The following is a 22866-nucleotide window of genomic DNA, read 5'->3' on the forward strand; positions in this document are numbered from 1 at the left end:
ACCCATCCACCCAATTCTCCATCCACCTGCCTGCCTGCCGGCCCACCTACCTAGAAGCAAAGTTTTTGAGTGTCTGCTGTGACGCTGGCCCATGGAAGAGGCCACCTCGGCTGCTGCTGTCAAGTTCTCACAGCCTCAAGGCCAGAGGGGTCAGGGTACAGCCAGTGCAGCTAGGGTGGTGAGATGACGGTTGGGGTCAGGGCCAGGTCTTGAGGTGGGGGTGACTGTTGGGGGGTGACCGGTCTCCTGAAGTGCAGTGGCCCTTTCCTGCCAAGGAGGCCAGACCTGCCTCCTCAGCAGAGCCCGGCGGAGCAGCCCAGTGCCGACCTGGCCCCTCCCCACTCTCAACTGGAACAAACACCTCCATGTGCGACCCACCCACCCTGCACACACAGGGCAGGGCGGGGTGCAGGATGGCTCAGTAACGTCCCACTCGTAAATCCTCGCAGGCCGGGCGAGGTGGCGTGGGGCCTGGGCCTGCACACCCCCAGCTGTTTAAAACCTTGAGCTGCAGTAAGCGGATGTGCTCGCCATAGGCCGAGCTTCCCGTTCTGACCTCCTGGGGAGGATGAGTTGGGGTGGGTACGGCTGCTGTCGTGTTTGCCAGCCCCCAAGTCCTCCAACACTTACCTGCCAGGGACTCTGCCCCATGGCTGGGGCCGTGGTCTCCCTTGGGTGTCCAGAGGGCTAGGGACCCATGGCTTCCATGGGCACACCCTCCCTCTGGCCACCAAAGCCAACCAGAGTGAGGGCGGAGCTTGGGCCCAGGGTCTGTGAAGGGTCCACCTGTGTAGGTCCTTGTTCCTTTGGAGACCCCTCCCCCCATCTCCCTTCCCCTCCTCCCTCCACTTCCTGATGAGTCAGAGTTTGTGGACAGACCACAGTGAAACAGTCATTTTAGGCTGCGTTTCGTGACGTCTCTGGCCTCCTCCCTCCCTGTGGTCAAGGTTGCCATTCATGTAACCCTTGGAACAGTGTTTTGTCCAGGTAAACACTGCTGGGTGTGGGGCCTGGCGGGGTGGGGGGTGCCCGCGTGGGGGTCTGTGCCCCGCCCGGCTCAGGGTGAGCTGTCAGCCCTTCAGCAGCCTGGGCTGTGGCTGGACAGAGTGGTGTCCTGGTGGCCCTTGGGCGTCACACTGTGTCACAGAGAGCCACTGGACAGTTTCCTCAACTCGCCCCCACTGAGGGCATGAGAGTCCAGTGGGGCAGGAACAGGGCTCCTGCTGCACAGAGAGGGAAGCTCCATGGTGGGGGTCTTCCTTCTGCATCCAAGAGAGTTAATGTGATGGATGGACGGAGGGACAGGTGTGGGCAGCCCTGGGCAGGTGCTTCCACTGACTCACTGCATGACGTGATTCACCGTGACGGCGCTGGCGGCTGAGAAGACATGGCAGGAGCCCGACCGGGGTCCCATGGGGGTGCCGAGCCCTCCCACCACCTCCCGCAGGCTCCATCCCACCTGCCCGCTCCGTGCCACCCCACCGTGACAGCCCGATGGCACTGCTCGGCACCCCCTCCGAGACTCTGCCCGGGGCCAATAGGGTTGTGAGGGTTGGACCCTTGGGCCAGGGCCACCTGCACCCACCCACAGTGTCCATAGGGCTGACCTTCTAGACCCAGGGGGACCCCACCTTCTCAGACCCAGGGGGCTGCGCAGGATTTCTCTGGCACCCCCCCAGGGCAGAGGGAATCTGTTGGGGAAAATCACTGCACTGGAGGCCGCAGGGGGGCCCCCTCCTTGGGTTTCCCCAGGGCCTGGTGCCAGTCGATGCAGCCCCACAGGGAAGTGGCACAATGGCGCTGTGGGTCCAGCTGGCTCTGGTTTCCTAATCCCTGCTCCCCTGCTCGGCCACACACTCTGTCCCCACCGGCCCGGGTCCCTGGGTCCCTGTGGGGAGGATGGCTCCTGGCCTGGAGCTGGCAGCACAGTGGACGGGACGAGGGGCTTGACCTCAGGCCCCTGGGAGCGTCTGGACAGGCCCCTTGCTCCCAGTCACCCCCTCGGACCCTGGGGGTTCTTGCCCCTGGACTCGGGATGAGCAGTGGCTGAGAGAGCGCTTGGCCCTGGGGCCATGGCGGGTGTGGGGGGGACAGCCCATCCGCTGCAGAGGAAGGCCTGGGCGGTGCCAGAGGCCAAGGCTCCGACCGCAGCTGGGCTCTGCTGTCTAGCCACAGCCTCCGCGGCGGTGGGGCCAGTGTCAGGGAAGCAGGGGGTCCCCTAGCCCCATCCCCTGCATGGTCCCCTTGTCCTGAGTCTCAGTAACTGTGGAATGAACCACTCCCACTTGCCCCTGAAACTTGGGACCGCTGGATTGGAGTCCGTGGCTCCTCCGTGATCTGAGCTGGTCCACGATCCCACTGGCCAAAGTCAAACGCCAAGTTCAGAATGCACACACCTGCTTTCAGGAGGAGGAAGCACAGGGAAGGGGGGGGTCCCGACTCCAGGTTGCCCCCCAGCGACATGGGTGCCTGCCCAGGGGTTGCCAAGGCCTGGGGCCACCGCAGTTCAAACTCGGCTTGGAGGCCTGAGACGCACCCGGGGCCCCGGCCTCTCTCTGGGGCAGGACCCCCTCCCTGGGAGAGGTGTGGCCCAGGGCACCTGCGCAGGCCGCCCCCTGGCCCTGTTTCTCCCCACTGTCTTGGGGCAGCTGCAGGGCCCCGCCTGTGCCGGGGGTGGGTGGGGGGGCTGTCCCTGAGGACATGATTCGCTTAAAGCCTCCCCTGGCCGGGCTCCCCACGTTCCAATTACATGTAATTCCAGAGGCAGCTCAGCCTGGGAAAGTGGCAGATTAGAGGGTGGGCCAAGCAGAGGCCCCCCCACCCCCATGGAGCTACAGGAAGGAGTCTGTCCCCAGTCCCCATGGAGCCCCACCCCCCCTGCCGTGGGGCTCGGGCCCCTGGTGGGGCCGCTGCGGCCCAGGCCCACCCCCCTGGGGCCCCCAGAGCCTGAGAGGGGAGCCAAGCCCGGGCTGTGGGCTCCAGGGAGACACCTCATTTGACCTTCGCTGTGCAGGGGCGGGGGGTGGGGGCGGTTGGGGAGCGAGCCGTGGGCCAGGATGCGCTTCCGGCAGGACTCCTGCCCGGCCTGGGCCTGGGCGGCTGCGGCTGGGAGGACTGAGGCCCGCCTGGGCGTGTGCGGGCCTTGGGTAATCGGGCTGCCGCATCCTGAGGGGGGCCTGTGCTACCCGGGCAGCAATAAGATAAGCCCCAGATAAGCTGAATCAATATTTCCCCACGGTGCCCGCGGAGCCCCCGCAGCTGTTTTCCTGATAAACTGGCAAGTGCCACGCCCACCCCTTCCCTCCCTCCTCCCGCCCTCTGACGGCTCTGCGGGGCCATATAAGGGCCGGACCCCTGCCCTGGTCGCTCTCCCGCGCCGTCCTGCTGGCCACCATGGGGCTGCCACTGGCCCGCCTGGTGGCCCTCTGCCTGGCCCTGACCTGGGCCGGGGGCGCGGAGCTCCAGAGAGGTGAGCGGGGTGTGGGCAGGAAGGCCGGGTGGTCCCGGGCAGATGGTCCTACCTGGAGTCAAGGCGCCCTTTTTCCGCTCAGACTTTGGGGTGGACGGCCTGGGTCTGGCATCCCGCAGCCCCCTCCCCTGCTGACTTTGGGTGGAGGGACGGAGGGAGGGAGGAGGGGTCTTGGTTCCCACCACCCTCTTGAGGTGGGGGCCTGGCCAGAGTGTGTGTCCCGGGGGCGAGGCCCAGAGGGAGGCCCTGGGCTGGCTGGTGGCGGAGGAGGCAGGGGCCAGCCGGGAGGGGCCAGGTCCAGGGAGGGGCCAGTCCCTGGTGTCAGGGAGCCTGGAGGGCCAAGGCCGAGAGGCCCCTTCTGCAGAGCGGGCTCTTTGGGCTTCTGCTATAAGGGGTGGCTCCAGCCAGAGGAGGCAGTGTGAACGCGGGATGTGGACCAAGTCCGCGGCAGTGGGGGACGCCAGCCCTGCAGGGATGGATCTGATGGTGCTCCCTCCGAGCGTCTGGCACATTCCTTCTGCTGCAGCCGGCGCTGGCTGGGGCGCGGATGGATGGGGCTGGGGGGCCCTGGGCCAGGCTGACAGGGAGCCCGGAAGCCCCTCTGGCCACCTTCCCACAGGGCCGGGGTGGGAGGGTGCGGCAGCTGGAGACACCCTTTCGGGGGGCCGAGACTGCGTGGGCGGGGTGCCCAAAGTCCAGCAGAGGCCCCCCCCCCCCCTGCAGGACGACCTCCCAGGCACCTGTGCTGAGACCCCCGAGGCCTCTGAAGGGTCCTCCGAGGGCAGCTGCCGGGCCGGGGCCTCAGCTGGGCCTCCAGGCGCCCTGGGCCGCTCACACCCCCACTCGCTGTCCCCCAGAAGGCAGAACCCGGAACCACGGCCGCAACGTCTGCAGCACCTGGGGCGACTTCCACTACAAGACCTTCGACGGCGACGTCTTCCGCTTCCCGGGCCTGTGCGACTACAACTTCGCCTCCGACTGCCGAGACGCCTACAGGGAGTTCGCTGTGCACCTGAGACGGGGCCCCGGCGGCAGTGGGGGCCCCTCCCAGGTCGAGCACATCCTGCTGACGGTCAAGGACGACACCATCTACCTCACTCAGCAGCTGGTCGTGGTGAACGGGGCCATGTGAGTGGCCGGGCAGCGACCCTCCCACCTCCTAGGAACGGGCAGCGCCCTGGGAGCAGCGTGAGCTGGGCCAGCGCCCAGGAGCCCCCCATTCTAGCCCGGCGCCCTGGGAGCAGCGTGAGCTGGGCCAGCCCCCAGGAGCTCCCCCTGTTCTGGCGCTGGTCTAACAAGGAGACTGCTGGGTTTGAGTCTAGTTCACGGATTCACTCAACAAACACTAATGAGCCCCCACCAGGAACTCCCATGGGTGAGGGGCTGGGGAGGGGGTGTGAGGGGCTTTATTAGGCTGGGAGTCTCCCGCAGCTCCTGTGGGGAGCCCAGGGCTCTGGGTGTGGCTGTCCTGGTCAGGGTGCCCTGGCAGCCCCAGGCTAGGGTTACAGGAGGCCGTGGGAGGGGCCTGTGCCCTCCTCTCCTGCCCGCCATTGTCTTGCATTGTCTCTGGAACAATGGGCTCTGAGGACATTCCTGCCCAGCGGTCCCCCCTGCAGGGTTTGCCCTTCCCGGGTTGTAGCGGGGGTGTGGCAGGGGGTTTTGTTTCTCCTGCCAGGCAGGCTGGTTGGGGGGGGCAGGCTCAGCAGGGTGGGTACAGGGCCTGCAGAGGCAGTTTGCGGTGGGCGCAGTGCCCCCCTGGACAATGGGGTGAGCGGCGGGGGCAGGAGAGGTCCCCACCAGGCAGAGCCTGGCTCCCCTCCTGCCAGGCTCTGCTGGGCTCCTGGTGCCCCCAGCCCACCAAGAGAGCCCCGGGAGAGGGTGAGGAGAGAGCAAGGGGCAGGCGGCTGTGGCTCCACTTGCAGGACCCCCAGCCAGCCAGGTGGACACGGGCTCGGCTGCTGCTCAAGCGCCGCCCCCGCCCCGCCCCCCGCAACAGGGCGGCCCTGCAGCTTGTGGCCCCGGGCAGGAGCGGTCCCCGGCTGGCTGACCGCCCCAGCCCTGCACACAGCCCCAGCCCTCCGGCTGCAGGGCTGCTGTGCGCCCGGCCTGACGCCGATGCCCCCGCAGGGTCAGCACCCCGCACTATAGCCCGGGGCTGCTCATTGAGAGGAGTGCCGTCTACACCAAGGTCTATTCCCGAGCCGGCCTTGCTCTCGTGTGGAACAGAGAGGACTCGGTCATGGTGCGTGTGGCCCCCAGGCCTCCGGACCCCAGGGCACCCTGGGGCAGGGCCACCCCCTCACTCAGGGGACCCCTTGACAGGGTGGCCGGCTGCCCCGCCCCTCCCCCAAAGCCTCCCTGGTCCTGGGTGGTTCCGGGACACGCCCCGGCTGACCCGAGCTCTCCTACCACGGTCCCGCCCATTCAAACAAGGTTCTGAGGCCCGCCTGGCCTTGGGGGGCTCGCCCTGGCTGCCGGGGCCCTGTGGTCCTGCCGCCCTGGCTGCTCACGGCACCCCCCCCCCCACGATCCCGACAGCTGGAGCTGGACAGTAAGTTCCAGAACCACACGTGTGGCCTCTGCGGAGACTACAACAGCCTGCAGACCTACTCAGAGTTCCTCTCGGAGGGTGAGGACCCCCCCTCGGGCCTCGGTGGGGGGCTGTGGGCAGGCTCCGGGCGCCCCTGGCTGAAGGGCTGTGGCCCGCAGGCGTCCCCTTCAGCCCCTTGGAGTTCGGGAACATGCAGAAGATCAACACGCCCGAGGAGAAGTGTGACGACCCCGAGGAGGCACAGGCCACGCCGTCCTGCTCTGAGCACGTGAGTCGCTGCCACGGACCCCCACCCGGAGGAGGAGCCACTCCCCCGGCCCGCACCCCGGGCGGAGCCAACGCGGAGTCATTCCCCAACCCGCGCCCGGGGGCCGAGCCTTTCCCAGGGATGCGGCCGCTGGCCTCTGCGGGGGCGGCGGGCCCAAGCCACGGACGGCGTGGAGGGGAGGGGGCGCGCGCAGCCGGGCCATCACCACCACGTCCCCGCTTCCACCCGGCAGCGCGCCGAGTGCGAGAGGCTGCTGACGGACGTGGCCTTCGAGGACTGCCAGGGGCTGGTGCCGCTGGAGCTGTACGTGCAGGCCTGCGTGCAGGACCGCTGTCAGTGCCCGCAGGGCACCTCCTGCGTCTGCAGCACGATCGCCGAGTTCTCCCGCCAGTGCTCCCACGCCGGTGGGCGGCCCGGGAACTGGAGGACCGCCAAGCTCTGCCGTAAGCGCTGGGGTGGGGAGACCAGGACCCACGGGCCCCCCCCGGGGGACGAGCCGCTGGAAGGGCGGTGGCCTTTGTGGGCACAGGGCAGGGCACCGGGAGCCACGTCTGTGCCCACTGTAGAGGCGGCTCGGAAGAGGTGCGGGGCCACACAGGCCCTTCGTGGTGCCCCGGCCCTGCGCTCTGCCCTGGGCGCGGCGGGGGCTCAGGAGCTGCCTCTGCCTCCCTAGCTAAGAGCTGCCCTGGGAACATGGTTTACCTGGAGAGCAGCTCGCCCTGCGTGGACACCTGCTCACACCTGGAGGTCAGCAGCCTGTGCGAGGAGCACCGCATGGATGGCTGTTTCTGCCCCGAAGGTGAGTGCTGAGGATGCTGGCGGGGCTCCCCGGGGGAGGGCACTGCCCTGAATGCTACCGCCTGTGCCTCACGGCCGGGGCCTCGCTTCTCCTCTGTGCTGAGGGAGTGGTGGGACGGGGCCCTCCACGGCAGTCAGGGGACAAGGTCCAGGTAGAAGGAACACAAGTGCTGAAGACCCCCCCCCAACACATGCACAAGAGGGAGTGGGGTGGGGATGCCTCCCCAGTCACCCCCCGCCTGGCCCGTGGCTCTGAGCACGGAGGCAGGTTCCTGACCAGACTCTGTGGGGGGGGGTCCACAATTGTCCCCAAAGGACCAGAGATGTTTGTAGGCGGGAGGCCTGGCTGGCAGGCCAGGCTGTGAGGCCGGCCCCGGGGTGTGGCCCTGGGAACGGCAGCCCCACTGTGGGAACCTGGGGCTGCTCGGAACGGCGTACTCGCTCTGCCCCAGGCACTGTGTATGATGACATCACGGGCAGAGGCTGCATCCCCGTGAGCCAGTGTCACTGCAAGCTGCACAGGCACCAGTATGCGCCCGGCCAGCAGGTCACCAACAACTGCGAGCAATGGTGGGTCCTGGGCCCAGGGCTGGGGGTCCCGGTGGGCTGGGACTGGCGGGTGAGCCTGACCCGAGCCCCCGCTGCCCGACAGTGTCTGCAACGCTGGCCGCTGGGTGTGCCAGGACCTGCAGTGCCCTGGGGCCTGTGCCCTGGAGGGCGGCTCCCACATCACCACCTTCGATGGGAGGAAGTACACGTTCCACGGGGACTGCTACTACGTGCTGACCAAGGTAGGCAGGCACCCAGGCCTTGTGCGGCCCCCCCGCCCCTCCTGCCGCCACGGCTGCAACGCCCTCTGCCTCCCCCAGGGCACCCACAACGACTCCTACGCCGTCCTGGGTGAGCTGACCCCCTGCGGCTCCACAGACAAGCAGACCTGCTTGAAGACAGTGGTGCTGCTGGCCGACAACAAGAAGAACGTGAGTGCCCTGTCCCCTGCCCTCCCAGCGCCCCGCCCCACGGCCCTTCTCAGTCCCTGCGTCCCCTCGGCCTTGCCTGCAGGTGGTGCTCTTCAAGTCGGACGGCAGCGTCCTGCTGAACGAGCTGCAGGTCAACCTGCCCCACGTGACAGGTGAGTCCTGCTTGGGGCGCCAGTGGGGGTGGGGAGGAGGAGGGCACCCGCCACGTGCCCCTACACCCCTCACCACCCCTGCCTTGCAGCGAGCTTCTCCATCTTTCAACCATCCTCCCACCACCTCCTCGTGGACACGGCCTTCGGCCTCAGGCTGCAGGTGCAGCTGGCGCCCATGATGCAGCTCTTCCTGACCCTGGACCAGGCTGCCCAGGGGCGCGTGCAGGGTGAGAGGCCCCTCCCGGCTCCTCCCGCAGAGGCTTCTCTCGGGCTGGCCCCCGCCGACCCCTGAACCTTCCCAACCCTGTCCCGGCCCCTCAGGCCTCTGCGGGAACTTCAACGGCCTGGAAGGCGATGATTTCAAGACGGCCGGTGGGCTGGTGGAGGCCACGGGCGCCGGCTTCGCCAACACCTGGAAGGCCCAGTCGAGCTGCCACGACAAGGTGGACTGGCTGGACGACCCCTGCTCCCTCAACATTGAGAGTGGTGAGGCTCGGCCGCCGGGCGGGGCTTCCCGGCGGGACGTGGGGGCGGGTGGGGTGTGCAGGCGACAGGGTCTGCGCATCCCCCTGCTGCTTTCTGCCCCGCAGTGGCCGCCTGCCAAGCGACACGGCAGAGGGGCCGGGCCTGCTAATCCATCGCTCGGCGGTGGCGCTCATCCAGGGGCTGTCCTGGGGCCTCCACGGGACACCTTCTGCCCACCACGCCCCGCCGCCCGCCACGTCCCGGGCGGTGGAGAGAGGCAGGGGTGGGAGTCCCCGCCTTCCAAGGGGGCACCGTCCTGTGCCAACCTGCCCTGGAGGGAGGGGCCTGGGTCCGATGTACAGAGCTGCCGGACACAGGGGACTCAGGGGACGTGCCGGGGCGGCCCTCCGCACTCAGGGGCTGCCTCTCTCTAGCCAACTACGCGGAGCACTGGTGCTCCCTGTTGAAGAAGACGGGGACCCCGTTCGGCAGGTGCCACTCCGCCGTGGACCCAGCCGAGTATTACAAGGTGGGTGGGGTGCACTCTGCGCCCAGCCTGACCCGCTGCCTCGGGGCGCAGTGGGAGACTGCTGAGCGTGTGTGCGCGTGTGTCAGCGCTGCGTGTCTGTGAGCGTGTGCTCCCCAGCCGGCTTCCCTCCCTCATGGCCCTGTCTGTTTGCCACCCAGAGGTGCAAATACGACACGTGCAACTGCCAGAACACGGAAGACTGCCTGTGTGCCGCCCTGTCCTCCTACGCCCGTGCCTGTGCCGCCAAGGGCGTCATGCTGTGGGGCTGGCGGGAGCGCGTCTGCAGTGAGTGTCGCCCTGCCCGCTGTCCCGGGGCTCTGGCCGGCCTTCGGGTCACTGCTGTCCCCCGTGGCAGCTCGCCCTGGGAGTCAGCGGTCGGGGTGGGGGTGGCCGCCCAGGGTGAGGGGGGGCGGGGGGGGCGACCTGGCTCCCAGCTTCTACCAGCCCTGGGCCGCTGGGCTCTCAGGGAGGGCCTTGGAGCCATGGCCGTGACTCCTCCGCCCAGGAGGGGAGGTGCGTGGGGCGGGGCACCTGTGTGGCCAGGGTGGTCTCGGGGTGACTGCCCTGTGGGCCCCGTGGCTGAGCGGGCGTCCTGGATGGAGGTGGGTGCGGGAGCGGCCTTGGGGCCAGGACTCGGGCGTCCTCCTGCCCTCACGCCGGCCCTCCCTCTGCAGACAAGGACGTGGGCTCCTGCCCCCAGTCGCAGATCTTTCGGTACAACCTGACCACCTGCCAGCAGACCTGCCGCTCGCTGTCCGAGGCTGACGCCCACTGTCTGGAGGGCTTCGCGCCCGTGGACGGCTGCGGCTGCCCCGACCAAACCTTCCTGGACGAGAAGGGCCGCTGCGTGCCCCTGGCCAAGTGCTCCTGCTACCACCGCGGCCTCTACCTGGAGGCGGGGGAGGTGGTCCTGAGGCAGGAGGAGCGATGGTGGGTAGCCGGGGACCAGCGGGCGGGGGGGGGGCCCGCTCCGCTCAGGGGCGCCCACATCCCCCCACCAGCCCCACAGCCGCTGGGCCCGGCCCCTGAGGGCCCGCTCACCCCCACCCCTCCCTCGCAGCGTCTGCCGGTCCGGGAGGCTGCACTGTGTACCGGTCAAGCTGCTGGGCCAGAGTAAGTAGCCACTTCCCTGTGCCTCCCGCCCCTCAGCCTGCTCCGACCCCCTTCGCCTGCCCGAGCCCCCACATCAGCCGAGCTAAGGTGGCCCCTTCTGTCCCGCAGGCTGTGAGGCCCCAAAGGTCCACGTCGACTGCAACAACCTGACGGCGCTGGCCATCCGGAACCCCAGGCCCGTCAGCTGCCAGACGCTGGCTGCCGGCTATGTGCGTGCTGGGGGCGCCCTTGTGGAGCGGGGTGCAGGAGGCTCCTGTCTGGCCCTGAGGCTCTGGATCCCCCAGCTCTCTGGCCACAGGGGCTTTGCTGGCCCTGCGCATCCCTCGGGGGAGGTGGCTGTCTGCGGGTCCCCACCCAGCCCACTGGGGGCACAGAGGCCAGTTTGGGGGTTCCTGGCGGGCAGCTCTCACCTGTCTCCCAGCCCAGGGGTGAGCTGGAGGGGCAGGGCTCCAGAGCCGGGACCGGGGGAGAGGTCAAAGGTTAGAGGGACAGCAGGGGTGTCTTCAGGGTCAGAAGAGGGGCCAGCCACCCTGGGCCGGCACCTCATCCCCGAACCCACTCTCCCACCGGCCCCCAGTACCAGACAGAGTGCGTCAGCGGCTGCGTGTGCCCCGAGGGCCTGCTTGACGACGGCCGGGGCGGCTGCGTGGTGGAGGAGGCGTGCCCGTGTGTGCACAACGAGGACCTGTACTCCCCGGGGGACAGAATCCGGGTGGACTGCAACACCTGGTGAGAGCCCGCCCCGCCCGGCGCCCCCTCTGGGGGGCCCGCTGCAGTCCCAGGGCCCCGCGGCCCCCGCCTGGCTGGCGGGGCTTTGGTCTGGACAGGGGCTGGGATCAGAGGGCTTGGGGAGGGGGGGTTTGTGAGCTGCTGGGGGGGCGGGGGCGCTCTGCAGCCTTTCCAGGCCCGCTTCTGGCTTTCCTCAGCACCTGCCGGAAAGGGCGCTGGGCGTGCACCCAGTCTGTGTGCCACGGCACCTGTGCCATCTACGGGAGCGGCCACTACATCACCTTTGACGGGAAGTACTATGACTTTGACGGACACTGCTCCTACGTGGCCGTTCAGGTGAGGCTGAGGGCATGGCCAGGGTCTGCCTCCACTCCACGGCCCTCTGTGTCCTGCTGGCCCCGAGCTGCTCCCGGCTGAGGAGGTGCCGGGGGAGGGGCCCGGGGAGGGGAGCCCTTCCTCGGCCCTGCCGTCCTCGACCCTCCTGTGGGGGTGTGTGGGGCACGGGGTGCGGGGGCGGGGGCATGTGTGGGGGTGGTGAAGGCCCCTCTCAGCAGAGGAGGAGCTGAGGCTGGGCCAGGCCTAGCTGGGGTGGGCACCTGGGGCCCCCATGGCCGTGCTGGCCTGGCTCACATAGCCGTGGGCCCACAGGACTACTGTGGCCAGAAGTCCCCGCGGGGCTCCTTCAGCATCATCACGGAGAACGTCCCTTGTGGCACCACGGGTGTCACCTGCTCCAAGGCCATCAAGATCTTCCTGGGGGTGAGTGCTGCCCACCCCTGGGGATGCCCGGCCACTGTGGGACCCTCGGGCCTGGCCGGTGACAGGGCCTCTTCCCCGGGCACAGAGGACTGAGCTGAAGCTGGAGGACAAACACCCAACGGTGATCCAGCGCGATGTGGGCCACCATGTGTCCTACACCACGCGGGAGGTGGGCCAGTACCTGGTGGTGGAGGCCAGCGTGGGCGTCATCGTCATCTGGGACAAGAAGACCACCGTCTTCATCAAGCTGGCCCCCTCCTACAAGGTGCGCAGCCTCCCCCGCCCGCCCCCGCCCGGGCCGCCGCTCGCCCACGGCCCCTTGCCAAGCCCCGGCCGGCGTGTCTCCGCAGGGCACGGTGTGCGGCCTTTGCGGGAACTTCGACCAGCGATCCAACAACGACTTCACCACCCGAGACCACATGGTGGTGGACAGCGAGCTGGACTTTGGTAACAGCTGGAAGGAGGCGTCCGCCTGTCCGGACGTGAGCACCATTCCAGTGCCCTGCTCCCTGAACCCGCACCGCCGCTCCTGGGCGGAGAAGCAGTGCAGCCTCATCAAGAGCAAAGTCTTCCGCGTCTGCCACAGCAAGGTGGGCGTGGCGCCGGGGCGGAGGGCTGGAGTGGGCGTGGCCGCAGACGGGCGCCTATCCTCCAGCTTCACCCCCATCCTCTGTGTCCTTTGGACACGTGGCCAGAGGTCCAGCCGCCCCTCTGAGACCCCCGGCTGGATCCGCAGGCTCTGTACCTTCCAGGGAGGGAGGAAGGACACACCCCCTGGGCCCAGCCAGCCCTCAGCTGCAGGCAGTGGGGGGCAGGATTGCCCAACTGCCTCTGGCCGCCTCGTCAGGTGCCCTGGACCTCCGGGGCGCTGGTGCTGAGTGACCAGGGAGCAGGGCCGGCCTGGGGTCCTGAGCTTCTCGGGCCGCAGGGGAGGTCCTGGCCCCATGAGGGCGGTCGGGCCTCTGGGCACATGGAGGCTCCTCTCCCAGGTGGACCCCAAGCCCTTCTATGAGGCCTGCGTCCACGACTCGTGCTCCTGTGACACTGGAGGGGACTGTGAGTGCTTCTGCTCTGCCGTGGCCTCCTACGCCCAGGAGTGCACCAAGGAGGGAGCCTGCGTGTTCTGGAGGACGCCAGACCTGTGCCGTGAGTGCCCATCTGTCCCGGAAGCGGGGCGCCAGTGGGGCGGGTTGGGGGCCGCTGCGCTGTGGGCAGGGCGCGCGCGGGGCCCTCCTGGCCTCCGCTCGCCCGGGGCCACCGTGGCGCAGGGTTGGTAGGAAGGCGCTTGGCTGGTCTCCCCACGCCCGGCTTCGGCCTCCCTGGTCTCACCCCACCCCTGCCCCCAGCCATATTCTGCGACTACTACAACCCCCCGGACGAGTGTGAGTGGCACTACGAGCCCTGCGGGAACCGAAGCTTCGAGACCTGTAGGACCATCAACGGCATCCACTCCAACATCTCCGTGTCCTACTTGGAGGGTGAGGGCCCGCGGGGGCCGGGGACACCAGTTCCAGGCTGGGCCAGGCTCGCCCTGCTGCAGAGCTGGCTCAGCGAGCAGCGGGCTGGGAGCCTGGCTGAGACCCCGCCCTCCGGGGGCAGAAAAGAGGCAGGTCACACAGCGCAGGTCAGGTCAGGAGCCAGGTGCCGTGGACACTGAGCAGGAGGCAGGGGCCAGGAGGCCTCGCAGGCCCTTGAGCTGAGAGCACGGGGCGCATTAGTGACAGGGCCATCTGGGGAGGGGCATCCTGCCCCAGGAAGCAGCGGGCCGTGCCCCCCCGGGGGGCTGGCTGGGGGCCTGGCTGTCCCTTTGGCCGCGTGGCAGTGTCAGGGCCCAGGAAGGGGGGTCCGGGCCCTGGAAGGACCTGCGCGGGTGGAGAGTCAGGCGGGGTCTGGCGGGAGTGGGGTCCTCCGTACTGGTCCAAGCCAGTGCCCTGTGTCCGCCAGGCTGCTACCCCCGGTGCCCCAAGGACAGGCCCATCTTCGACGAGGACCGTAAGAAGTGTGTCCCAGCGGACAAGTGCGGTTGCTACATTGAGGACATTCACTACCCACCCGGAGCGTCTGTGCCCCCGGAGCACGTCTGCCAGTCTTGGTACCTAAGCTCACGGGGCAGGGGCCTGGGGGCTTAGCGCACACGCACACGGGCTCGCATGCGCATGGGACCCGGGGCCCGGGGAGGGGCGGGCCCTCGTTCCTGCTCCTGCTCCCTCACCTCCCTGCTCTGCCCATGCCGGGGACCCAGGCGGGGGCCCTGGAGAGGCCTTCGGGGCAGTGGCAGGGGCATGGGCAGGGCGGGCAGAGTCTGGCCAGGAGAGGCCTGCAGCCTTGCTCTTGCTTTCCAGCCTGTGTACGCCCTCCTCACAAGTTGTCTGCTGGCCGGTGGAAGGTAAGCTGCCCTCCGCCCCGAGGCAGCAGGCGGCTGGCTGCTCGCCCCGGAGGTGCCTCCGGTTTGCAGCCGCCCCTGGCTCACCTGGCACATTCGTGTGTCTCCTGACGGTGCCAGTGCTCCTGGGTGATGCGTGGGGACACTCGGGGTTCTGGTGGGAGACGGGGGAACCCGTCTTGCCCTTGCTGGGACAGGCCGAGGGGGTCTCATGAGTCTCTGTCTTGCTCCTGGTGTGTTGATGCCGCCGCCCCCCCCCGCCCCGCCCCCAGCAGGGAAGGTTGTCAACTACACCCAGGACGGCTCTTTCTGCTACTGGGAGATCTGCGGCCCCAATGGGACACTGGTGAATCACTTCAACATCTGCGTTTCAACCCCCTCGACCCCCACCACCAGCCCCACCCCCACCACCAGCCCCACCACCACCACCAGCACCACTTGGACTCCCAGCACAGGTAAGGCCCCCATCACCACGTGGCGGTGCCTGCGGGCGTCCTGCTCTCCCCCGAGCTCGGCGGGGTCGGCCCTTCCAGGCAGGCCGTCATCTGGCTCCGGGCGGGAGGTGGTGGTGCCCCGCCTCCCAACTCAGGGTGTCCCCGAGCCCCCAGCGTCTCGACCGCATCCCCGAGCCCAGACCACAGGGAAGGCGACTCAGGGACATGGCCCCAGACCAGCAAAAAAGTGCCCCTGAGGGAGAGGGGAGCCCAGCAGTGCCCTTCAATCTCTGCTCTGGCTGGGGCCAAGAGGGCAGCTCAGCCGCCAGGCGCGCGACCCCTGGGGAGAAGAAATGCCCACGATGACGAGATTCAGAAAAATCTCTAACCCTGGAACGGCCTCCCCTTTCCCTCCCTTTTCCTGCAGTGCCGTCGCCCTCTGCGACCTCGTCACGTAAGTCACGTCGTCAGCGCTTCCCACAATTTAGGGCGAGGGGGCCCGGGTGTGGGCTGGGCGGGGGCCGGACCTCCAGCCCGTGGACCAAAGACGGTGTATTTTGGTGACTCGCTTCCTGATTTGAAGCCCTGGGACGCACGCAGGGGACTTGACGCGCTCTGGGTGACAACATTGTTGGTCAAGAGTCCAGACCAAGCCCCTGCCGGCCGCTTCCTCGCGGCCGTGGGAGGCCTTTTCCTTATTTATTCAATGGTTTTGGCGTAAGGGTTGGAAGGGAGCTCAGGATGGGGCATGAGGCTGGCCCTCTGAGGCCTGGGACTGTCACTGGTGTGGCGTGGGGGCTGCCCTTCCCTTGGGCCTCGGCTGCTGAAGGAGAGCAGGACTGGAGGGTGGAGGAATTCCCGTTGTGGCTCGGCCATAATGAACCCGTCAAGGACCCCTGAGGATGCGGGTTGGATCCCTGGCCTCACTCAGTGGGTTCAGGATCCGGCTGTATTATTTAGTGCTCAGCCTAAACTCTCTGAGCAACACTCGGCCCTGGGATGCCGACCGGGACAGCTGGTCACAGAGGCTCTGAGTCCTGAGTCCCACTGATCTCCGAAAGGTGTGACCTGCGCCAGGCTGACCAACCGGGGGCCTTGCTTTCCTAGGCCTCTGCTGCGTCTGGTCCGACTGGATCAACGACCACCACCCCAGCGGCGACAGTGGTGGTGGGGACCACGAGACATCCGACCACGTCTGCAGGGCCCCCCAGGACATCCAGTGCAGGGCTGCCACGGAGCCCCACCTCAGCTGGACGGAGCTGGGCCAGGAGGCCCAGTGCAACATCTCCTTTGGGTTCATTTGCAAGAATGAAGACCAGTTTGGAAAGGGACCATTTGGACTCTGCTACGACTACGAGATACGCGTCTACTGCTGCCTGCCAATGGAGGAGTGCCCCACGACCACGCCGCCAACCACGCCCAGCTCCAGCACCCACACCGTGCCAACCACCACCCCCATTCCGCCCACTACCACTCCTACCCCGCCAACTACCACCCCCACTACCACCCCGCCAAGCACCATTTCCACCACTCCGCCAACCACTACTCCCATTCCGCCAACAACCACCCAAACACCACCAACTACCACCCCCATCTCCACTCCACCAACCACCACTTCCACCACTCCGTTAACCACCACTCCCACCACTCCGCCAACCACTACTTCCATTCCGCCAACCACCACCCTTACCCCACCAAGTTCCACCCCCACTACCACCCCGCCAAGCACCACTTCCACTTCTCCGCCAACCACTACTCCCATTCCGCCCACCACCACCCCTACCCCACCAACTACCACCCCCATCTCCACTCCACCAACCACCACTTCCACCACTCCGTTAACCACCACTCCCACCACTCCGCCAACCACTACTTCCATTCCGCCAACCACCACCCTTACCCCACCAAGTTCCACCCCCACTGTCACCTCGCCAAGCACCACTTCCACTTCTCCGCCAACCACTACTCCCATTCCGCCAACAACCACCCAAACACCACCAACTACCACCCCCATCTCCACTCCACCAACCACCACTTCCACCACTCCACCAACCACTACTCCCATTTCTCCAACCACCACCCTCACCCCGCCAACTACCACCCCTACTCCTAACCCGCCAAGCACCACTTCCACCACTCCGCCAACCACTACTCCCATTCCGCCCACCACCACCCCTACCCCACCAACTACCACCCCCACTCCCACCCCGCTAAGCACCACTTCCACCACTCTGCCAACCACTACTTCCATTCCGCCAACCACCACCCTTACCCCACCAAGTTCCACCCCCACTGTCACCTCGCCAAGCACCACTTCCACTTCTCCGCCAACCACCACCCCCATTCCGACAACCACCACCACCACCCCACCAACTACCAGCCCCACTCCCAGCCCGCCAAGCACCACTTCCACCACTCCGCCAACCACTACTCCCTTTCCGCCCACCACCACCCCTACCCCCACCAACTACCACCCCCATCTCCACTCCACCAACCACCACTTCCACCACTCCGTTAACCACCACTCCCACCACTCCGCCAACCACTACTCCCTTTCCGCCCACCACCACCCCTACCCCACCAACTACCACCCCCACTCCCACCCCGCTAAGCACAACTTCCAACACCCTGCCAACCACTACTCCCACCACCCCACTAACCACTACTCCCATTCCGCCCACCACCACCCCTACCCCACCAACTACCACCCCCATCTCCACTCCACCAACCACCACTTCCACCACTCCGTTAACCACCACTCCCACCACTCCGCCAACCACTACTTCCATTCCGCCCACCACCACCCCTACCCCACCAACTACCACCCCCATCTCCACTCCACCAACCACCACTTCCACCACTCCGTTAACCACCACTCCCACCACTCCGCCAACCACTACTTCCATTCCGCCAACCACCACCCTTACCCCACCAAGTTCCACCCTCACTGTCACCTCGCCAAGCACCACTTCCACCTCTCCGCCAACCACCACTTCCACCACTCCGCCAACCACTACTCCCATTCCGCCCACCACCACCCCTGCCCCACCAACTACCACCCCCACTCCCACCCCGCTAAGCACAACTTCCACCTCTCCGCCAACCACCACTTCCACCACTCTGCCAACCACTACTCCCATTCCGCCCACCACCACCCCTACCCCACCAACTACCACCCCCATCTCCACTCCACCAACCACCACTTCCACCACTCCGTTAACCACCATTCCCACCACTCCGCCAACCACTACTTCCATTCCGCCAACCACCACCCTTACCCCACCAAGTTCCACCCCCACTGTCACCTCGCCAAGCACCACTTCCACCTCTCCGCCAACCACCACTTCCACCACTCCGCCAACCACTACTCCCATTCCGCCAACCACCACCCTTACCCCACCAAGTTCCACCCCCACTGTCACCTCGCCAAGCACCACTTCCACCTCTCCGCCAACCACCACTTCCACCACTCCGCCAACCACTACTCCCATTCCGCCCACCACCACCCCTACCCCACCAACTACCACCCCCACTCCCACCCCGCTAAGCACAACTTCCACCACCCTGCCAACCACTACTCCCACCACTCCACTAACCACTACTCCCATTCTGCCCACCACCACCCCTACCCCACCAACTACCACCCCCACTCCCAGCCCGCCAAGCACCACTTCCACCACTCTGCCAACCACTACTTCCATTCCGCCAACCACCACCCTTACCCCACCAAGTTCCACCCCCACTGTCACCTCGCCAAGCACCACTTCCACCTCTCCGCCAACCACCACTTCCACCGCTCTGCCAACCACTACTCCCATTCCGCCCACCACCACCCCTACCCCACCAACTACCACCCCCATCTCCACTCCACCAACCACCACTTCCACCACTCCGTTAACCACCACTCCCACCACTCCGCCAACCACTACTTCCATTCCGCCAACCACCACCCTTACCCCACCAAGTTCCACCCCCACTGTCACCTCGCCAAGCACCACTTCCACTTCTCCGCCAACCACCACCCCCATTCCGACAACCACCACCACCACCCCACCAACTACCAGCCCCACTCCCAGCCCGCCAAGCACCACTTCCACCACTCCGCCAACCACTACTCCCTTTCCGCCCACCACCACCCCTACCCCACCAACTACCACCCCCATCTCCACTCCACCAACCACCACTTCCACCACTCCGTTAACCACCACTCCCACCACTCCGCCAACCACTACTCCCTTTCCGCCCACCACCACCCCTACCCCACCAAACTACCACCCCCACTCCCACCCGCTAAGCACAACTTCCAACACCCATGCCAACCACTACTCCCACCACCCCACTAACCACTACTCCCATTCCGCCCACCACCACCCTACCCCACCAACTACCACCCCCATCTCCAATCCACCAACCACCACTTCCACCACTCCGTTAACCACCACTCCCACCACTCCGCCAACCACTACTTCCATTCCGCCAACCACCACCCTTACCCCACCAAGTTTCCACCCCCACTGTCACCTCGCCAAGCACCACTTCCACTTCTCTGCCAACCACCCACACCCCCATTCGACAACCACCACCACACCCCACCAACTACCAGCCCCCACTCCCAGCCCGCCAAGCACCACTTCCACCACTCCGCCAACCACTACTCCCTTTCCGCCCACCACCACCCCTACCCCACCAACTACCACCCCCATCTCCACTCCACCAACCACCACTTCCACCACTCCGTTAACCACCACTCCCACCACTCCGCCAACCACTACTCCCTTTCCGCCCACCACCACCCCTACCCCACCAACTACCACCCCCCACTCCCACCCCGCTAAGCACAACTTCCAACAACCCTGCCAACCACTACTCCCACCACCCCACTAACCACTACTCCCATTCCGCCCACCACCACCCCTACCCCACCAACTACCACCCCCATCTCCACTCCACCAACCACCACTTCCACCACTCCGTTAACCACCATTCCCACCACTCCGCCAACCACTACTTCCATTCCGCCAACCACCACCCTTACCCCACCAGTTCCACCCCCACTGTCACCTCGCCAAGCACCACTTCCACCTCTCCGCCAACCACCACTTCCACCACTCCGCCAACCACTACTCCCATTCCGCCCACCACCACCCCCTACCCCACCAACTACCACCCCCACTCCCACCCCGCTAAGCACAACTTCCACCACCCTGCCAACCACTACTCCCACCACTCCACCAACCACTACTCCCATTCCGCCCACCACCACCCCGACCCCACCAACTACCACCCCCATCTCCACTCCACTATCCACCACTTCCACCACTTCCACCACTCCACTAACCACTACTCCCATTCCGCCCACCACCACCCCGACCCCCACCAACTACCACCCCCACTCCCAGCCCGCCAAGCACCACTTCCACCACTCCACCAACCACTACTCCCATTCCACCCACCACCACCCCGACCCCACCAACTACCACCCCCATCTCCACTCCACTATCCACCACTTCCACCACTTCCACCACTCCACTAACCACTACTCCCATTCCGCCCACCACCACCCCGACCCCACCAACTACCACCCCCACTCCCAGCCCGCCAAGCACCACTTCCACCACTCCACCAACCACTACTCCCATTCCGCCAACCACCACCCCGACCCCAACAACTACCACCCCCATCTCCACTCCACTATCCACCACTTCCACCACTCCGCCAACCACCACCCCCATTCCGACAACCACCACCACCACCCCACCAACTACCACCCCCATCTCCACTCCACTATCCACCACTTCCACCACTCCGCCAACCTCTACTCCCATTCCTCCTACCACCACCCCTGCCCCAACAACTACCACCCCCATCTCGACTCTACCAACCACCATTTCCACTCCGCTAACCACCACATCCACCACGCTGCCACCGACCTCCACCTCGACATCCACGTCTCCCCCAGTATCGACCCCCACAGTGACATCGACTACTCCGTGTGTGCCTCAGTGCAAGTGGACTGGCTGGCTGGATTCTGGTAAACCGAGCTTTGACAAGACGGGCGGAGACTTTGAATCCCTCGAGGACATCTGCAAGTTGGGCTGGGCAGCCAACATCTCCTGCAGAGCCACCATGCATCCCAGCGTTCCCATCCAAGAGCTTGGACAGACTGTTGTGTGCAACACCTCGGTTGGGCTCGTGTGCAGAAACCAAGACCAGAAGCCAGGGGGAGCCATTCCCATGCCTTACTGCCTCAACTATGAGATCAACGTCTACTGCTGTGATCTTCCAGATTACTGTGTCTCCACAACACTGACCACCACTACAGAGACCCCAACCACGAGTCCTACCACTACCTCAACAGAGACTTCATTCTCAACACACACAACTACAGTGACTCTAACTCCAACACCTACCAGACCTTCAACTGGGACTCCAACTGCAGCCTCCACCACTATAGAGACCACCGTCACGGAGACACCAACCCCAACACCCACCACCACTTCAACTGGAACCCCAACTCCGACACCCACCACATCAACTGGGACCCCAACTCCAACACCCACGACCTCTTCAACTGGAACCCCAACTCCAACACCCACCACATCAACTGGGACCCCAACTCCAACACCTACCACCACTTCAACTGGAACCCCAACTCCGACACCCACCACCACATCAACTGGAACCCCAACTCCAAGCCCCACCACCACTTCCACTGGAACCCCAACTCCGACACCCACCACCACATCAACTGGGACCCCAACTCCAAGCCCCACCACCACTTCAACTGGAACCCCAACTCCGACACCCACCACATCAACTGGGACCCCAACTCCGACACCCACCACATCAACTGGGACCCCAACTCCGACACCTACCACCACATCAACTGGAACCCCAACTCCGACACCCACCACATCAACTGGGACCCCAACTCCAAGCCCCACCACCACATCAACTGGGACACCAACTCCGACACCCACCACATCAACTGGGATCCGAACTCTGACACCTACCACCACTTCAACTGGAACCCCAACTCCAAGCCCCACCACCACTTCAACTGGAACCCCAACTCTGACACCCACCACATCAACTGGGACCCAAACTCCGACACCTACCACCACATCAACTGGAACCCCAACTCCGACACCCACCACCTCATCAACTGGGACCCCAACTCTGACACCCACCACATCAACTGGGATCCGAACTCTGACACCTACCACCACTTCAACTGGAACACCAACTCCAACACCCACCACCACATCAACTGGGACCCCAACTCCAAGCCCCACCACCTCTTCAACTGGAACCCCAACTCCAACACCCACCACATCAACTGGGACCCCAACTCCGACACCCACCACATCAACTGGAACCCCAACTCCGACACCCACCACATCAACTGGGACCCCAACTCCGACACCTACCACCACATCAACTGGGACCCCAACTCCAACACCTACCACCACTTCAACTGGAACCCCAACTCCGACACCCACCACCACATCAACTGGGACCCCAACTCCAAGCCCCACCACCACTTCAACTGGAACCCCAACTCCGACACCCACCACATCAACTGGGACCCCAACTCCGACACCTACCACCACTTCAACTGGAACCACAACTCTGACACCCACCACATCAACTGGGACCCCAACTCCAACACCCACCACCTCTTCAACTGGGACCCCAACTCCGACACCCACCATCACATCAACTGGGACCCCAACTCCAAGCCCCACCACCACTTCAACTGGGACCCCAACTCCGACACCCACCACATCAACTGGGACCCCAACTCCGACACCCACATCAACTGGGACCCCAACTCCGACACCCACCACCACTTCAACTGGAACCCCAACTCCGACACCCACCACATCAACTGGGACCCCAACTCCGACACCTACCACCACTTCAACTGGAACCCCAACTCTGACACCCACCACATCAACTGGGACCCCAACTCCAAGCCCCACCACCACTTCAACTGGAACCCCAACTCCGACACCCACCACATCAACTGGGACCTCAACTCCGACACCTACCACCTCTTCAACTGGAACCCCAACTCCAACACCCACCACATCAACTGGGACCCCAACTCCGACACCTACCACCACTTCAACTGGAACCCCAACTCCGACACCTACCACCACATCAACTGGAACCCCAACTCCAACACCCACCACCACTTCAACTGGGACCCCAACTCCGACACCCACCACAT

The 22866-nt window shown here is 65.8% G+C and overlaps 1 protein-coding gene across 1 annotated transcript in view; it reads left to right on the top strand.

Annotated features, from left to right (window-relative positions):
* The first annotated feature begins 3393 nt into the window (after positions 1-3393).
* The window catches only part of MUC2 (mucin 2, oligomeric mucus/gel-forming), a 34799-nt gene continuing 15326 nt past the window's right edge, over positions 3394-22866 (top strand). Inside the window, exons 1-34 of the mRNA XM_047774905.1 lie at positions 3394-3469; positions 4327-4597; positions 5597-5711; positions 6008-6098; positions 6179-6288; positions 6521-6731; positions 6962-7087; positions 7539-7656; positions 7739-7877; positions 7956-8066; positions 8149-8218; positions 8308-8445; positions 8540-8704; positions 9118-9212; positions 9371-9497; positions 9887-10142; positions 10273-10325; positions 10434-10534; positions 10903-11054; positions 11252-11390; positions 11703-11813; positions 11899-12078; positions 12164-12403; positions 12803-12959; positions 13160-13291; positions 13758-13905; positions 14156-14199; positions 14472-14670; positions 15278-15282; positions 15738-16824; positions 17288-17814; positions 20599-20924; positions 21102-21511; positions 21857-22795. Of these exons, the coding sequence (XP_047630861.1) occupies positions 3394-3469; positions 4327-4597; positions 5597-5711; positions 6008-6098; positions 6179-6288; positions 6521-6731; positions 6962-7087; positions 7539-7656; positions 7739-7877; positions 7956-8066; positions 8149-8218; positions 8308-8445; positions 8540-8704; positions 9118-9212; positions 9371-9497; positions 9887-10142; positions 10273-10325; positions 10434-10534; positions 10903-11054; positions 11252-11390; positions 11703-11813; positions 11899-12078; positions 12164-12403; positions 12803-12959; positions 13160-13291; positions 13758-13905; positions 14156-14199; positions 14472-14670; positions 15278-15282; positions 15738-16824; positions 17288-17814; positions 20599-20924; positions 21102-21511; positions 21857-22795 (7169 nt within the window). The remainder of the gene's footprint in view (positions 3470-4326; positions 4598-5596; positions 5712-6007; positions 6099-6178; positions 6289-6520; positions 6732-6961; positions 7088-7538; positions 7657-7738; positions 7878-7955; positions 8067-8148; positions 8219-8307; positions 8446-8539; positions 8705-9117; positions 9213-9370; positions 9498-9886; positions 10143-10272; positions 10326-10433; positions 10535-10902; positions 11055-11251; positions 11391-11702; positions 11814-11898; positions 12079-12163; positions 12404-12802; positions 12960-13159; positions 13292-13757; positions 13906-14155; positions 14200-14471; positions 14671-15277; positions 15283-15737; positions 16825-17287; positions 17815-20598; positions 20925-21101; positions 21512-21856; positions 22796-22866) is intronic.

Source organism: Phacochoerus africanus, chromosome 4, assembly GCF_016906955.1.
Source record: "Phacochoerus africanus isolate WHEZ1 chromosome 4, ROS_Pafr_v1, whole genome shotgun sequence".
Lineage (NCBI taxonomy): Eukaryota > Metazoa > Chordata > Mammalia > Artiodactyla > Suidae > Phacochoerus > Phacochoerus africanus.